The 18451-nt window shown below is 47.3% G+C and overlaps 1 protein-coding gene across 2 annotated transcripts in view; it reads left to right on the top strand.

Moving 5' to 3' along the window:
- RBM20 (RNA binding motif protein 20) overlaps positions 1-18451 on the top strand; it is a 181201-nt gene that overhangs the window by 131856 nt on the left and 30894 nt on the right. For both annotated transcript variants that reach the window (XM_028091998.1, XM_088019822.1), the window contains exons 2-6: positions 637-1723; positions 3001-3062; positions 5105-5199; positions 5546-5643; positions 16388-16531. In XM_028091998.1, the coding sequence (XP_027947799.1) occupies positions 637-1723; positions 3001-3062; positions 5105-5199; positions 5546-5643; positions 16388-16531 (1486 nt within the window). The remainder of the gene's footprint in view (positions 1-636; positions 1724-3000; positions 3063-5104; positions 5200-5545; positions 5644-16387; positions 16532-18451) is intronic.

Raw genomic sequence — 18451 nt, 5'->3', positions numbered from 1 at the left:
ATTAGGTCAAAGAGTTTGGCTGTAATGAGTGCAGATTTTCAGGCTATCTTTTAACAAAGTTGCACAAGTTTACACTATATCACGAACATTGTGTCCACTCTACTTTATCTTATCAGTACTGAATGCTCTTAATAAAAAAATATATCTATTTGGGCGCCTGGGTGGCTCAGTTGGTTAAGCAACTGCCTTCGGCTCAGGTCATGATCCTGGAGTCCTGGGATCGAGTCCCACATCGGGCTCCCTGCTCAGCAGGGAGTCTGCTTCTCCCTCTGACCCTCCTCCCTCTCATGCTCTCTGTCTCTCATTCTCTCTCTCACAAATAAATAAAAAATCTTAAAAATATATATATATGTATTTTTGCTATTTTGCTAGAGAAAAATTTTTTTCTAATGGTTTTAGCTTGTATCTGTGATTACCAGTGAGATTGACCATTCTGTCGTAAAATAATTTTTTCTATCGGAGTTTTTAAACAAATTGGTATATGTGTGTGAGTACAGGCTTTTTGCAGACTCACTTGTATGTGGGGTTTGTGAGGGTGGGTTTTATAGGAGATGGGGGACCAGGGATAAGCGAAGAAAGAGCCTCTGGCACCCTGGGTGAAAACTAGCTGTGCATCTAGATTTTGTGTTTCTGCAGTGCCGCCAAGCTCCTGGACAAGAACCCATTCTCGGTCAGTAACGCGAACCCTCTGCTTCCTTCGCCTGCCAGCCTCCAGCTGGCTCAGCTGCAAGCCCAGCTCACCCTCCACCGGCTGAAGCTGGCACAGACAGCTGTCACCAACAATACCGCGGCCGCCACAGTCCTGAACCAAGTCCTCTCCAAAGTGGCCATGTCCCAGCCTCTCTTCAACCAGCTGCGGCATCCGTCTGTGATCAGCGCCCCCCACAGCCAAACTGGGGTGCCCCAACATGCTGCAACCATGTCCAGTGCCCGGTTTCCCTCTAATGCAATTGGCTTCTCACCCCCCGGCCAGACACGAGGCCCAGGACCCTCTGTGAGCCTTCCCAGCCAGCCCTCCAACGCCGTGGTGATGCATCCTTTCAGTGGGGTCATGCCTCAGACCCCTGCCCAGCCAGCAGTCATCTTGGGCATTGGCAAGACTGGGCCTGCTCCCGCTGCAGCAGGATTCTATGAGTATGGCAAGGCCAACTCCAGCCAGGTGTACGGCTCTGAAACAGACAGCCAGCCCAGCTTCCTGCCAGTCGTGGCCTCTACCACAGGCAGTGTGACCTATGAAGGGCCCTACAGCCACTCAGGGCAAGATGGCCAAGCTGCCTTTCCCAAGGACTTCTACGGACCCAACTCCCAAGGGTCGCATGTGGCAGGTGGATTTGCAGCTGAGCAGGCCGGGGGCGTGAAAGGCGAGGTAGGTCTGCTGCTGCCGGGTCCAAATAGCCAGTGGGAGAGCCCCCACGGATTCTCTGGCCAAAGCAAGCCCGATCTTACGGCAGGCCCTAACCTGTGGCCTCCACCCCGCAGCCAGCCCTATGAGCTGTATGACCCCGAGGAGCCCACCCCAGACAGGACCCCTCCTTCCTTTGGGGGTCGGCTTAACAACAGCAAGCAGGGTTTCAGCGGTGCCCGGCGGCGGGCCAAGGAGGAGCATGCTCTGCTGTCCGTGCGGCCCCTGCAGGCTCACGAGCTGAATGACTTTCACGGTGTGGCCCCCCTGCACCTGCCACACATCTGTAGCATCTGTGACAAGAAGGTGTTTGATTTGAAGGTGAGTCCTCCATGCCAGCCCGGGAGCCACAGCTGGAGCCTGGGGGGCTCACGACCACAACCCAACGCTTGCTCCTCAGGAGCTAGGAATGGTTCCATCTGGGGACTCGGTGGCAGGATTTTGCCTTCAGTACCCTTGATCAAAATTATAGCTATTAGAACCCAAATTCATCTCAGAAATGTATCAGGCTCTTCCTCTCTGGTATGCCCAGAGTACATCATACTGAGTATGGAAGGGGAGGAAAACACAGGCCGAATTTTGGATGAGGGCCAGAGAGCACTTCTCAGGTGAGACTGAGACACATCACTGCAGAGCGCCTCAGTTTCCCATCTGCAAGACGGAGATGGAGCCTCATCACACCTTCCCCGTGGTCATAAGATGCTTTGGGCCCATGTAAGCAAAGGTTTATTATAGTATAAATGCCCCCCTGAATGTATTAATGATGCAGTGAAATATTCCAAAGCAATAATATTAAAAGAGCTAACATATAATAAATCCTTTCCATATGCCAGCAGTAACACTGTGAGGTAGATCCTATTATCAGTCTCATTTTGCAGATGAGGAAACCAAGGCCCAGAAAGAGGAGAGGACTTGTCCAGGGCCCTATAGCTAGAGAGTGGCAGAGTGGAGACTTGAACGTGGGTCTGGTGCTCCCAGAACCTGTGTGGCTTAAGCACTGGGCTGTGCAGCCTCTCTTCGCCCACTCTGCAGAGCACAATGATCCCTGTGTAGTGGGAGTCATGCCACAGTGTCCTTCACCTCTGCTTGGGTCACACTGTGCAAGTTCATCCCTGCCACTCAGTGGCGGAGGTAGGGGGTGGCTGACACTGCAAGGTGATGGCAGATTTTGTCCCTCATAAGCCTTTCTTAAGCTTGGCAGCTCACTGTGAGTCCACCTGCCAGATTTTCCCAACCAGTCATAGAAATGGGTGGGGTGTCTCTGGGGTAGGAGGGAGGGAGGGGGAGGTGGGAGGTGCCATGGGACCAAGGGTCCACTAAGAGGGGAGGAGGGACTCTGGCTTGGGATTCTGGGCTCCTGTCCAAGATGGGTACAGGATGTGGGGGCTGGACGGACAGACAGATGGATGGGAAGGCAGGTGTGGGGAGGAGCCCAGGAGGGAGAGGTGTTGGCAGGGTTGGTCCTGTCTCTGGGCTCCGACTGCCCCCCCCCCCCCCGCCATCCCCAGGCTCCCACCTGACGGGGAAGCCTGCCCTCATCCCTTTCCTTCTCATGGACTCAGTTCTACTTCGGTCACTTTCCTTTCCTTCTGGTCTAGGACTGGGAGCTGCATGTGAAAGGGAAACTACATGCTCAGAAATGCCTGGTCTTCTCTGAAAAGTGAGTGCTGGCCAGGAGAACAGGCGCATGCAGATGCTCAGGAAATATTCACTGAGCACCTACGGCACGTTCTGTTTTGGGTGCTGGGGAAGCAGCAGAGAACAAAACAGGCAACATCCCTGTCCTCAAGGAGCATATACTTAACGTGGGTGAGGGGAGCAGATGATAAAATAAACAAGTGACTTAGGTAGCATCCCTGGTGGTGAACCTAAGCAGACAACAGCGTCAGGACAGGGCAGGAAGCATGTGGGCGCACGCATGTGCCCTCCAGGGGGCTGGCCCTTGCATTTTAAATAGGGTGGCTGGGGAAAGGCCTCTCTGAGGACACCTCAGGAGAGAGTGAAATGAGCCCGTGGCTGTCTGGGGGACAGGTACTCCCAGGGCGGAGGGAACAGCAAGTTTGAAGGCCCTGGTGTGGCCCTGGGATGCTCAGGCAACATTGGTGTGACGAGAGTGGAGTGCTGGGGTGAGGAGCCAGGGAAGGTGCCGGGGCCCATATCCTGAGCTCCTGGGCTTCTTGTGAGGACTTTCTGCTTTGAGAGTGAGTGGAGTATCAGAGAGCTGAACAGAGGAATGATGCTCTCTGGCTCCACCGAGCTGGGCTGTGGCTGCTGGGCTGAGAATAGAAAGGGGCGGGTTGAGGGCAGAGCAGTAAGCAGGGGGCTGGGGTCCCCCCAGGCAGAGGAGAGGGCACATGGCCCAAGATGTGAACAGCAGACTGGACTTGAGTGTTTTGAAAAAAGTACATTGAAAAGGCTTCCCTTTCTTCTTCACAATAGCCAGTGGGTGGAAGCAACCCAGATGTCCACTGACAGATGAATAGATTAACAAAATGTGGTCTATCAATACACTGGAATATTATTCATCCTTAGAAAAGGGACCTCTGACCCCTGTGACAACATGACTAAAGCTTGCGGACATTGTGCTCCATGAAGTAAGCCAGTCACAAAAGGACAAATACTGGATGATTCCACTAACAGGAGGTAGCCAGAAGAGTCAGGTTCAGAGAGACAGAAAGCAAAATGGTGGTTGCCGGGGGCTCAAGGGAGAGGAAGTGGGGTGTTCATTTTTAATGGGGGCAGCTTCAGTTTTGCAAGATGAAGAGTTCCGGAGATGGATGGTGGTGATGGTTGTACAACAAGGTAAATGTGCTTAATGCCACCGAGTTGTACACTTAGAAATGGTTAAGATGGTAAATTTTGTGTTATGTATATTTTATCACAATTTAAAAAATAATTTTATAAGAGTCTCCCTTTTCTGGCTCCCTCTTTTTTTACTGTGGTAAAATTCAATTAAGATTCACCATCTTAACCATTTTATTTTGTATTTTATTTTATTATTATTATTATTATTTTTTTTAGTATGCTCCACAGCAAGGGTGGAGCCCATTGTGGGGCTTAACTCACAACCCTGAGATCAAGACCTGAGCTGAAATCAAGAGTCAGATGCTTAACTGACTGAGCCACCCAAATGCCCCATTTTAGTCATTTTAAAGTGTACAATTGAGTGGTATTTAGCAGATTCACAAGGTTGTGCTAATATTATCACTATGGTGTTCCTGAACCTTCTCATTACCCCAAACCCCATACCCATTAAGTAGTCATTCCCTTTTCCCCTCCCTGCAGTCCCTGGCAACCACTAATCTGCTTTCTATCTCTGTGGATTTGCCTCTTCTGGACATTTCATATGAATGGAATCATTTAATATATGACCTTTTATTACTGACTTTTTTCACTCAGCAAAATATTTTCAGGGTTCACCCATGTTGTAGCATATATAACCTTTTTATGCCTGAATAATATCCCATTGTTTGTAAGTACCACATGTTGTTTATCTGTTCATCTTTTGATCTATATTTGGGTTGTTTTTACCTTTTGGCTATTGTGAATAGTGCCACTATGAACATTCATGTACAAGTTTTTGTTTGAACATCGGTTTTTAACTATTTTGGGCCTATGGCTAGGAGTGGAGTTTCTGGGTCATATGGTTATTCTTCATTTAACTTATTGAGTTCCTGGTTCCCCTTTTCCACCCCTCTCCAGTGCTGGTATCCGGTGTATACTCGGTTCGGCAGAGGGAACGCTGTGTTCCTCTCCAAACAGCACAGCCGTTTATAACCCTGCTGGGAACTCTGAAGGTGAGTAAGGCCTGAAGCAGAAACCAGCGTTCCAAAGGCTTATGATGTCATTTCTTTAATAACTAAACTTCCCTGCTGATGTGCCCTCTCCCCACCATCTATATGTATATATATATAAAGCAAACAGATCCCAAGACACTAAAATGTATTGGTGTTACTGTCTAGGCTCTCACAGACATAAAGCCTTGTTGTCAACATGCCCAGGGGTAAAAATCACACCAATCACTAATCAATATATTAAGAGGAAATTTTATTTTATTTTTTTCCAACTTACATCCTAATAATGACTTTTGAAGGTAAAGTAAATAACTAGGATTTCACACAGCTGGTGTAATTTATCATTTAGATTATGTCTCAAATCTTGGATCATCATACGCGGCCATTCCAGCAAGGTCATTTGCTCAGTCAAATCCCGCATTTCCTTCAGCTTCCCCTGGGACAAATGTGAGTACAGAAGTATCTTCTCCATTGTCATTGTCCAAGCATTTGTATCACCAGCTCCGCCTGGGTATAGAGGTACACAGAGGAGGCTGGGATGAAGCCAGCACAAATGTGACTTTGTGTAGTACAGGAAAACGTGTCCTGTGGGCAGAGGTGTTGTTTAATTCAGCTAGTATTGAAACACGTAGATAAAAAAACTAACATACTTAAAATCAAAAGCATGCCTAGACTTTCTAGCATTCAATATTGGGGGGGGGGGAGGTTTGCGCTTTTGTATGTGTGTGTGTTTTTAAGACTTTTTGTATTTTATTCAAGTTGGTTATTTTCTATGATTGGGTAATTCTGAAGATTGAACCAGGAAAAGAAAATGTGTTTGAAAGTAAGGACTGTGTAGTCATGGTATTTGTTGGCCCTTTGGGGAAATAATTGCTTCTGTGAAATCCTTTTTGGTTGTGTTTTCATTCCTCTCTCTACAACCTGCTCTTCAGTCTCCCAAAGCTTCATTCCTCCTTTTTCCACTGATGGTGACAGTCTCCTTTCCCTCTTGGTTTTGCTGTTTGCCCACCGCGTGTGGCCTCTTCCTCCCGAAGCTGTCGGGCACCTCCTCTCCTGAGAACACGTGGAAGGAGGTGGGAGACGCAGAACCAGACCGGCTGTAAATAAAATGTGTGTGGTCAGATCCTGCGAGAAGGCGCATGTCCGTATGTTTGTGGCCATGCCTGTATTTCTTCCAGTTTGTTGGGGGAAGCGGCTCTTTCTCTCCTCTCCTGCGACCTACGAGCACGAGCTCCTAAGAGCGGGCCCTTGCGTGCCGTCCCCTGCACGCTGCTGCTTTGGGGTGTCATGCAAACTTCGGGAGGGCAAGCTGAGAAGTGTAGGTGTTAGGCCCTGGGGGATGAGTGAGTGGGGAGGCCTGCCTGGGCGGAGATTTCCATTTGTTTGTGTCTGTGTGTGATGTTTAATGGTAGAAGTGCTCCAAGAGGGAGCTCTGGGCCGACAGCCCACGCACATTCTGGTGAAAGAGAATTTTGTGGTTTCCCTCTCTGCATTCTCCATGCTGAGGGCCATGCCGGGTCAGTGCAGCTTTGGGTCAGTCCCAGGAGAGCAGAATGGCTGGGTTCAGTGTGGAGACCTGTCATTTGTCTTTGACCTTGTGTCTGGATGGGGGTGCGGGCAGTGCCAGCAGCAGCCCCACCCCAGGGCCTGTTTCCCACTGTGGATCATGGAGGCATGTCTGTGCCCACAGCCCTGCTCTGACATCTTAGCCCTAGGACAAAGGGACTGTGACCAGCCTGGGGAGGCTGGATTAGGTGGCAGATGGGCCAAGGGTCGGGGCAGGGAAAGGGAGCCAGTGTCAACTGAGCCCCTTTATAAAGGGGAAGAGGCTGAGTGGTGGAGAAGAAGCTAGAGCGGGACGCCTCTGCGTCTGTTCCATGCCTCAGCCCGGCCCTCCAGCACTGACCCCGTGAGCCCTTTCCTGTGCGTGTGGAGCCAAGAGACCTAAGGTCGAGCCCTAGTCTGGAGCCCACCAGCTCAGTGGCCGCAGGCAAGTCACTTTATTGCTCCGAGGTTCCGTTTCCTTAAATGGGGGCAATCACCCCACTAACAATGACTTTCGAAAGTAAAGCAAACAGCTGCCTCTTTACCCGATTTGGGTAATTGATCATTTGGAGGATGCCTCAAATCTTGGAAGCTTCACACCCTCCGAGCAGCCTCCTGAGGGGTGGTCAGAGCTGGAAGGTGGGAGCGAGGTTGCACAGAGACCAGAGCTGTTGCGAGGATCACGCATGACACGGACCGACGACGGCGTGGGAACTGCGCATGCGGAAGAAGCACCGATGGCGGTGATGGAGCAACCAGTCCTTTTAACCCCCTGTGGGGAACCTATCCCGTCCAAGGCCGCGGTGTCCCGTGACTGCCCCACGGCCGATGGCTGGCCGGGAGAGAAGCCCCGTGACCTTGGGCAAGTGTCGATAGTAGGATACCTCAGTCCCGCGCAGATCTGTCTGGTACTTACTGTGGTTGTGTCTGCTCCTTCTTAGAGGCGTCGCCAGGCTCCCATGAAAGCACTCTACTTATACGTGTGGTGGGCATAAGCGATCTGATGATTCGTGTTGATAATGATTCATAACTCATGTCAGTACACGAGCAGAAGCTCTGAGTGCAACTCCTCCAAACGCCGAGAGATGAGAGTTCATGCGGCTTGAGTCTGAGGAGGGGCAACACTGGGAACACTTCGCTTTCCGCACTGGCAGCCAGCAGGAGGTGGAGACCCCAGACATTGCAGGCTGACGATGCTGACCGTAGATAACATTTATATAGTGCTTGGTAGGTTCTTAGCATTTTCATATGTATTATCTCATTTAATCCCCCAGACAACCCCGAGAGGAAACTGAGGCGCAGAGAGACTAAGTGCTTTGCAGAAAGTCACACAGCTGATAAATGGAAGTGTTGGGATTTGGCCTGGCTCTAGAAGCCTCTCTTGTAACCACTGAGCCCTGCTGCCCCTTTTTGAGGGTCTCTGAGTTCTCTTCCTTGCTATGATTCTCTCTTTAGTGAGCCTTTTCCTTCCCCCCCACCCCATCCCCATCCACTTCCACGCCACACACTGCTCAGCAGGATCTGAAGCTGCCTTGGGGATGGCAAGGACTTCTTGGGCCTCAGCTAGCCGTCAGCCGTGGAGCAAGGTGAAGGGGCCAGTGAGACCCGGCACCCGAATTCTTCTGCATTGTGACAGCCCCCCAAGATGAGCTTGAGATGTTTGGAGACGTTGCCTACAGATCCAGTGGATGGGGAAGGGCACCACCTGACTGGGCTTACTGTCGTCAGTTCTGTGAGGTCTTGTTGGTCACATGAGCCTTCCCGAGGACGTCTGGGGGACAAGGACAAAGCCTGCCCCAACCAGTCTCCGTGTCATCAGTGCCTGGATGGTCACATTCTTCTGTCAGATTCTGGTCCACCAAATGCAAGTGTGTCTGTCTTTACGAAAACTGGAAATACACAAATACTGACATTTGAAGAGAAGCTAAGAAATGAGCTGATTCATCTGCTAGGGAAAGAGACTTTTCAAGGCTCCTTTAAGTAGCAGAGGTGTCCCTCAGAGAAATTATTGTTTTTTCTGCCTACAAACATTGACCTCCAAAGATAAGCAGATACATCAAGGGGTGATTACTCTGTTACCAAAAGACACTCTTTGAGCCTGGAGGAGTGCCCAGTGGGCTCCTTTTGTATATACATTTCTATTCTTTTTTTTCTGCTTACATAATTTATGCTCTTAGTGAAAACTCAAACAGAAAAGAAATATTTCATGAGGACAGGGAAATTCCTCCATTATCCCCCTCCCAACCCTCATAGAGAACCCATAAAAGCTTTGATGCATTTTTTTCTTCAGAAATGTTTTCTGGTCCTGTGCCAGGGCTTTTTCAGGCCCCCATTCCACTTACATACAGCTTTTCAGAAACACATTTGGTTGAGTAAAACCAGAACCAGCCAGGACTCTGCCATTATAATATCACTGTTATTCATGGAGCAAAGAGCAATTGCTGTCTCTAAAGCTCCCTGTCTTTAAGCAGGAAAGCAAAGCGACTCAGGGCTCTGGGAATGGGCTTTTGGAAGGTCTCTGCACTACTGCAAAATCTAAAAGGATCAAACAACCCATCTACCACCTGCACCAAGCCCAGGCTGGGCTGAACGTTCGCTTCTGTCAGCTCCGTGGGAGGGTGAGCCTTTCATTTCCGTGTTTATTGTTGACAGAGATGGGACACCGAACTGACAGTGGTATGCTGGGTTTGCTGCTGGTGGTGGGGGTGATTTGTGCCCGTCCCTCCCACCCCAGGGTCCCAGGAGAGGGGTGTTCACTTTCACTTAAGCTTTTGCCATTTGACAGAGCAGAGGCACTTTATCCTTGGCTGCCTGAGTCGTCATAAACAGAGTAATCAGGTTTCTGGAAGGGGCCATTGGGGCCTTCTCAGGCTGTAAATAGTTTTCTTGTGCTTGTCCAAGATGCACTTTGCATGCTGACATTTTCACAGCCACCTCGGAGCTTATGTAGTGCTGGTGCTGCCGATGGGCTGCCCTGGCCTGGGAGGCCAGACATCTTTTTCAGGATTTCTTTCTCACCGGGACCCTGCCCGCCAGAAAACTTGTATAAATAAGGAAACTGAGGCACAGAGAAACATACATGTTTGTGGAAGGCCAGAGGTTTAAGTTGCTCCTCAGACCACTGGCAGTTCCGGAACTTCTCTCTGTCTGTCTGCTGTGGCCTTCCTGGTCCATGGCCCAGAGCACCCTGGTCTCCTGACTTGCAGAACGCGTGAAGAGCAGTAACTGATGTGGCAAAGGATACCTGCCCCTCCTCCGCCCCTCCAGCTCTGTCCTTGCTCTTGGTCCCTGGGTGGGGGTCACCTTGTGCATTTTCAAAGCGAGCAAAGAGCGAGGGGGAAACAGGATACCTGAGTCGCTTTTGTTTTCTGGGGTTTTTTTCCTTTTCTTTTTACAAATCTTAAGTATTTTTTCTTGTTGCAAAAGTAGTACAAACATAGTATAAAAAATCCAAACAGTAACAGAAATATAAAAAAGAGAAAATTCAGCTCTACAGGGAAAGCTGACAATAAATGTCTTATACTGTTCATCTCTAGCTAGTGTACGTGTGCATGTTTAATTAGAAAAAGTATGTATTTTTGCAAACATCAGAAAATGCCGTATAATATTGTGCAACTTGGTTTTTTCAATATGTATTTTAATTGGTGTCTAGACGTCTTTCCATATCTGAACATAAAACCCAATCTTATGCTGTAACACCATCTATTGAATGCCTTTACCTTGATTTATCAAGTTTGTGAATGAGCGATTTTTCAGCAAGACCAGAGTTGTAATCACAAATCAACCACTGTTTAGTTGTCCACAGTTAGTTTCTCCTAGGCATCAGAGTGTAAGATTCTGTGACTCCAAAGTTTACAGGGGTATTGAAGTTACTTGGCAGGTGAACCACCCAAGACCTGTAGGCAGGTCTGGCACCAATAAGAGTAGATGTACTTAAAGTCAAAGCTAGTGTGCTTTATAAAATATATGGAAGTGTCAATAAAGATATCTGTGTCTCCCCTCCAAGTTAAACTAACATCCATAGCTATGCAACGCATGCCCATTTGCTATCTGCATAGTATGTTCAAAATCCACACCACAAGGAATAAATATTTGCCCTGTGTCTGTCCTCAGGTGTGTTTAGCACAAAACCAGAGACTGTGTCAGGTGAAATTAGGGTCACACCTGAAGGAGATCAGGCTGGAACACAGAAATTGCTTATTGAATAAGATCCAATCTACACTTTGTCGCCCTAGGAAGGACTTGGAGAGACTGCTCTCATTCAGCAGGCCCTTTGCCCTAAGTCACATTTTTATTGCAACTTTGTGAGTTATTGAACTGAGTCTCTTCTTTGAACTCATCTGTGAAGCCTGTTCCCACCTGCATCAGAGGGCATGGAAAGGTCTCAGAAAGTTCCTACACAGTCTGTTTGCTGCTTTCACATTTCCATCCATTTATAAAAGATTGAGTTGAAAGGCCTGGGACCCAGCCATGTGAACCATTAGAAGCAGCATCTGGTTTTAAGTAAGTGACTCTGGCGTGTGAAAATGGCCAGCCCAGGCCATTGCAATGGGGGCATTCCAGGTCTGAGAAGGCCTGCAGGCTGACTGAAGTGGCCCCCAGGCTGGGAAAGGATGACTGTCCCTTTAGGTTAGTAGTCAGGACTTTGGTTACAACCCCTGACACCTTAGCTCTCTTAGAGATTTGACTTTGGGCTGACAGTTACAGATGCACCTGTCGCATGTGTGCCTTACAGGCAGAGCAGTGGGTGGGACGTCAACACAGCGCATCAAAAAGTCAAGTTGGTGAAGTCTTAAATGATTCTCTCTAAATACATCTACTCTTCTGCCCCAGAGCACATATACACTTAATACACATCTTTTAAAGTGTAGTTTTTGTAACTTTTAATATATTTCAGATTTACACAAAAGTTGCCATAAAGGTATATCTTTTGCCCAGATTCACTACTCCTTTACATTTTGGTCTGTTTATCATTCTCTGTCTATCTCTCTCTCTTGTCCTTCTGTTCATCCATCTCAATCTATCTGTCTATTCATCCATCCATCCGTCTAATCATTTATGCATGTTTTTTTTCTGAACCACTGGAGACATTGTACCTCTTCACCCCTAACTACGTCAGCATGAATTTCTTAAGAACACAGACTTTCTCGGGGTGCCTGCGTGGCTCAGCCATTAAGCGTCCGCCTTCAGCTCAGGTCATGGTCCCAGGGTCCTGGGATCGAGCCCCACATTGGGTTCCCAGCTCAGCGGAAAGCCTGCTTCTCCCTCTCCCTCTCCTCCTGTTTGTGTTCCCTCTCTCGCTGTGTCTCTCTCTGTCAAATAAATAAATAAAATCATAAAAAAAAAAAAAAGAACACGGACTTTCTCTTACATAATCACAGTACAGTTGCATTTTTTTTCTCAGTCGGGGACCATCATAGCATATCCTTTAACTGTTGGGGGAATGAAAGAGACATATATATTTTAAGGAGCCTGCTGGATGCCAGGCATTGCACCAAGGCAATTTGTATACTTTATAGCATTTTTGTCTTCTAAAGAGTCCTGTGGAATCAATTTTTATTTTCCCTGTTTTATAGATAAGCAAACTCAGGCTTGGAGAAATTAAGAAACTTCCCCAGGGTTAGTCACTGGGGAGTAGACGCAGATCCAGGTCTGTCTGATGCTCTCACTGCCCTGGCCCTGGTCCCTGGAGAACTTACGGCCCAGACTTGGTGTGTGTCTGTCCTCAGGGAGGCACCAGACCTGCCTCTTTAGTTCATCCCAATATATCATCTCACCTCTTCTAGGCGCTACAGACACAGAGTCATTCAGGGAGTGGCAGGGCTCTTCAGCAAGGTGCTCACTGCTTGGAACTTATCTTCAGTCCCATAAAGATAAGACCACCCCCAACATAGGCACGTCTGCAGGATGAACATGCTTGTGAACGAATGCATATGCTGAAACCAGCTGATCCCATAGAGAGGGAGGGCAAAACATTACATTCACTGGGACAGCTGGTGGGAAAGACACATGTTTCCTGCTTATGCCCAGCACAGTTGGGGAAGGTTATCATTGTCCTAGATCCTAGGGTTTAGCTGGGTAAGTCTTCTGGGAGGAGTGGAATTATAGAATTTGGAAGCACACAAACACAGATATTTCACATCTGGAAAGGATTCTCTATGTATAGGTTACCTCCCTCATTCCAGACATTGGGAGACTGAGGCTCAGAGAGGAAAATGAGTTTTTCCCTGTCATGCACCCAACCAGTGGCCAGGCTGGCACTCGGATCCAAGTCCCCTGTTTCCCACTACATCTGGAAACCCCACGCTTCTTACAGCCCAACCCCTTCATCATCTACTCCTACCGTCCTCAAGCAGCCACTGCCCTGCATGCCATGTTTGGAAAAGTACTGTATCTGCCAAAGAAAGTACTTATATTAGTGAGTAATTAACTAGTTACCCGTTTTTATTAATCAAAACCACAGACATAACCATTCAGAATTTCGCATCAGCCTAAGATCTAACCAGGGTTACCATATTGCTAGAATAAAGACTCAACTCAGGTTTTTTAAATGTCAAAAATCATGACCCTCCTTTGAAATACTATTACCTTCAAAGACCCTTAAGGACTCATTAGAAAACCCAGGCTGGGAATTAGTGTATAGCATCTTACGGCATGCTCAAAGGCACTCAGGGTCCTCTGTGCCCCCTGGGGACAAATTTTACTCTAGCTGTTCACCTGAAGACCTCCTTCTCCCTTCCTCTCCCTGTTTGGCTCTCCTCCCTCCCTTTTTCTGCCTCATTGTGTGGATCCGCCATAGGGCATAAAGCAAATAATAGCTGCATTTATATAAACGGTCTCAAGAATAGATTAGAATGATTATGCATATAACTGGACACCTGTTATGAATCAAATATGATTTTGAACCTAACTGAGTTTAATGAAAAGGTATTTTAGATTTATGACAGAAAAGAACATAGACCAAACTATCCTAAATCAAATATTTGCAAAAGAATATAACACAAAAAATGTTTTGTTTTGTTTTTTCCTAACCAGATAGGGTTTCTCACTTGCCCTGAAGCCAGACACAACACAAACAAACCATTAATATGGCGATTCTCAAGATTTTTCAGTCCTCAAGATTTTCATTTCATGGGTCACTTCAGAAAATGAGAAATGGAAGTAAACCGGTTGAGGTGAAGAAGCCGCTGGTGGTTCACTGGAGGTCCTTGGCCTCCACCTTGAGTCAGTCAAGTGCAGACCCATGGGCCCCATTACCAGTTGAGAAGCTCCAAATTAGTATAAGTAACTGGGAGGCTACTAAAAGTCTCATGATGATGCGATATTAAGTGACAACAAGGGAATCGATAAAATCCAACTTTTATTTCTGATTAAAAATCTTAGGGGAAGAAAGTGCTCATGAAATATATTTTTAAAACTTGAGAGTAAACCTTAACTGAGACCCATTCATTTTAGGACCGAACAGTGTCCACAGCATGAATTCCTCTTGCGCTTTGGTGACTGGCAGCTGAGGGGGTGCTTACTCTTCAGGAGGCCTGTTCCACCGCCCAGCAGCTCGGGTACAAGCTTTGTGGGCAGCTTTTTCCAGCCTGGAGGAGACAGTGACAGAGGTGCTGGCCTTCATGCCGGTCACTAGGCAACCAGACAGGCAAGGAGCAGGGAGCAGCCCAAAATGGCCCCGTGGTTTTGTGTGTCTGCCCTGTCGTCCAAGCACGAGTTAGCTCAGGCCGACCACAGCAGTGTCACATGGGGCAGAAGTGGGCTTGCTTGGAGGAGGCCAGGCAGAGCACCCAGCTCGGCCTGCCTGTTGATGAACTCTGAGGACCAGCCACTTTGCCCTGCCTCAGAGCTCAGCTGGGTCTGTGGTCTTTGTGTGGCCCGTTCACCCTAAAGGAGAGACAGAGACAGTCATCCTGGAGAAGAGTTCAGTTCTTGTTAGCCAGACTCAGATGCAAAGTCTCAGAGCTTACGAAGAGCTCTGTTTGCACTCCTTGGAGGTGCAGGGATGCGCTGGGAGCTGCCTGGGCCTTAACGCTCAATCCTGTTCCTTTTTGGGAAAGTGCTTGACCTCTGGACATCGTGCGGGGGAGGTCTGCAAGGGGCATTTGGGTTTCTCCAATTCAGGGCTGAGCCATAAAAGGAAATTCTTACTGACTCTTAATTGTCCTCAGCCCGGATGAGACAAATGAGGGCTTTTGTGATAGAATTACCCAAATATTAGCCCTCGCGAGGGACGAGACCCACATCAAATATAATTAGATGTTGAAGTTCACTTTATCATAGAATATGGTGATTATGCAGATGTGGGCTATGCTATTAGACCATGTTTCAGGTTTGGAAAATTGCATCCTTCTCTTCCACACTGGATTGGCTTCTGGGTACTAATTCTTGAACCTCCCAGAGACTCCAGGCTGATTAAGGTTTGCACAGACAAAAGAGATGCACTTCCTCCCAGAGCTTTGATTAGGCCCGAGTCTTGGCTTCCCAACTATGCTCCTCAGAGGTCCTTTGGAGCTGCTGGCTGGTGGCGGCGGCAGGGGGCTGGACCCCGAGGTTTGTCCAGACCCCGGGGTTTGTCTCCTCTTATTTGTGGAATATGTTGGGCTGGTGAGCAAGCTTGTATTTGAGGAGAGGATTCAAGGCTAACACAGTTGTGAAAGCCACTGCCCTAAACCACAGGTTGTCGTGGATGTCTATATGTAAGGTTCCCACAAATCCTTGCTGTGCTTTTTTTTTCTGTAGTCACACAATATGAGGTATATGAGAAAAATGTTAAAAACCTCTTTCCTCCTACTTCTTTCCAGTTCTGCTCTTTGAAGATAACTAGTGTTGACAAGTTGATAGGTATCCTCCCCTGCCTGCCTTTCTCTGTCTGTGCTAATATCCTTGAAAAATTTTTCATTATGAAAAATTTCAAACGTACAGAACAGTACAGACTAGTATGATCTAACCCCGAGTTCCAACAATGATCAAAACTTTACAACACTTGCTTGATGTGTCTCTTTCTCATGTGCTGATTTTTTGTTTTGTTTAACAAAAAAGGCATTGTCCTACACATGTTTTCTGGCAACTTGTTTTTTTTTTTTTTTTGCTTAACTATCTTAAAATTATTCCTTATCGGTTCATTTACCTCTGCCTTTTAATGGGTCTGTCGTCTTACATTGTATGCTTGAACCATCATTTACTCAAACATTCCCCTATTCTTGGACACACAGCCTGTTTCCAGAATTTTTTGCCACCTTATAAATAACTGCAGTGTCCTTGAACATAGGTGTCTATATATTGGTGCATTTATTTCTGTAGGATAGATTTCCAAAAGTGGGATGGCAAGATCATGGGCTATCTGTACTTTAAGTTTTATTAAATATTGCTCTTAATGTCAAGAGATCATAGTTGTACAGCCTTCCACCACATCTCTGACAGTCTGGATGTGATTGCTCAGTAAAATGTTGCAAATCTTTTCTGTAATGGGGTGGCATAAAATTGATATACATGTCTGGGAATGGATTCTTTTCCTGCACTAATTTCATAAGTTATCCTTTTGCAATCATTATTGGGGTGAAGATGGTCATTAGGAACATCTGGGGACAGAAGGCCAGAGGGAAGTGTATTTTGAAGACTAGCCACAGCCCTCTGTTCCCATTAGTTTGCACAGCGGAAAACGGGGGCTGGCCGCGTGGTGCATATCTGCAATCTCCCTGAAGGAAGCTGCACGGAGAATGACGTCATTAACCTGGGGCTGCCCTTTGGAAAGGTCACTAATTACATCCTCATGAAGTCCACTAATCAGGTAGGTCTGGGCACTTCCACACATACCAGATAGACCACACATTGGTGGAGGGAACTATATAATTTTTTTTTAAAGAAGCTATTCTTGGGGGGTGCCTGGGTGGCTCAGTCAGTTAAGCGTCTGCCCTCGGCTCAGGTCATGATCTCAGGACCCTGGGATCGAGTCCCACAGTGGGCTCCTTGCTCAGCGGGGAGTCTGCTTCTCCCTCTGCCCGCCGCTCCCCCGGCTTGTGCGCTCTCTCCCTCTGACAAATAAATAAATGGAATCTTTTTTTTTTTAAAGAAGGTATTCTTGGGGCTCCTAGGTGGCTCAGTTGGTTAAATGGCTGCCTTCAGCTCAGGTCATGATCCCAGGGTCCCAGAGTCAAGCCCCATATTGGGCTCCCTGCTCAGTGGGGAGCCTGCTTCTCTCTCTGCCCCTCCCTCCTGCTCTGCTCTCTCTCGCTCTCAAATAAATAAATAAAATCTTAAAAAAAAAGTTTTCTTAAAATAAAGAGGTAATACACAGCTGGGCCTCTTGTTGGTACAGCACAGAGGTTTTTGTTTGGCGGTGGTGTTTTGTTTACCCTGTCTCGCTTACCCTCCTTGTAATGGGTACAGGCCTCTGTGAGTTGCCTGGAGGGAAGGAGATACTTTGGAATGAGGGACTCATTAACATAGATAAACTAACTGGCCCCCAAGATAGAAACCCATGGACTTGAGTCTTTTCACTGTGTTACGAACCCCCTGAGCTAATGCGACTGTTTTACCGTCTAAGCATCTCGTATCTGAGAGCTTGGATTTGGAGCGAGCCAACAACTGACTGAACAGATGTTTTCACAGATCTTTGGTGTTAGCATCTGAGGCCCTTGGGTCTTGTAGCAGGAGAGTGGGTGGGAATTGATGGGTGCCTGGTAAGTCTAAAGGACAAAGAACCCTTAACCCGTGTGGGTTGAGTGAGAACTTGAGGGTTAATATATATGGCTGTCTTTGCTTCTAAAGTCAAAGGAGGAGTCTATACAGAGAAATGGTCAGGAATAAGAATATTTTATCTTTTACTGTTAATAAATATTTTTACTTTGTGAACCAAAGGAGCAGACATAGACATTCTTTTCTTTTTTAAGATTTTATTTATTTATTTATTTATTTATTTATTTATTTATTTATTTAGAAAGTGTGTGAGCAAGGGGAGGGGCACAGAGGGAGGGAGAGGGAAAGAATCTCAAGTGGACTTCACACTGCGCACAAAGCCTGATGCGGGGCTCAGTCCCACCACCTTGAGATCATGACCTGAGCCAAAACCAAGAGTCGGGCACAACTGGCTGAGCCATCCAGGCTCCCCGGGAAGTTCTTTTCTTTTTTTTTTTAAACATTTTATTGACTTATTTATTTGAGAGAGAGAGCACATGTGAGCACAGAGGGAGAGGCAGATGCCCCGCTGAGCAGAGAGCGGGATGTGGGATCTCAGGACACTGAGATCATGACCTGAGCTGAAGGCAGATGCTTAACCATCTGAGCCACTCAGGCGCCCCGGGAAGTTCTTTTCTTAATTAATGCATGAACTTGAGAGACTCTGAGCCACATCAGATCATCGGTGGTCTTCCTCCATCAACGTGGGCTTAGACTACTCCCTTAGTCCCTTTGTTCTGACTGCTCAGAATTCTATTTTGGGTAAATGTACAAAATTCAGCTTGTAACATTAATGCAGTGAGATTCCCTGAATTAGTATTATTCCCATTTGACAGTTGAGAGCTGGAGGTGCTAAAATGTTTGCATCAAGCAAGAGGCACTTGGAAAGCTGGGTGGCAGGATCTGAAATAAAACCCTAAAGAATCTTGACTTCTTCATCTCTCACATATCTGCCATAGACTGTGACAGCAGGGAAAAGCATCTCTGAAATTCAGAAACAGATTTGAGGGAAGGACGGAAGACGAGCTTGGTT

Source organism: Eumetopias jubatus, unplaced genomic scaffold (genome assembly GCF_037043125.1).
Source record: "Eumetopias jubatus isolate StellerSeaLion01/CBP00866 unplaced genomic scaffold, mEumJub1_p1.0 scaffold_17, whole genome shotgun sequence".
Classification (NCBI taxonomy): Eukaryota; Metazoa; Chordata; class Mammalia; order Carnivora; family Otariidae; genus Eumetopias; species Eumetopias jubatus.
The sequence above is the reverse complement of the archived record's forward strand: the minus strand, read 5'-3'. Positions and strand labels throughout refer to the sequence as shown.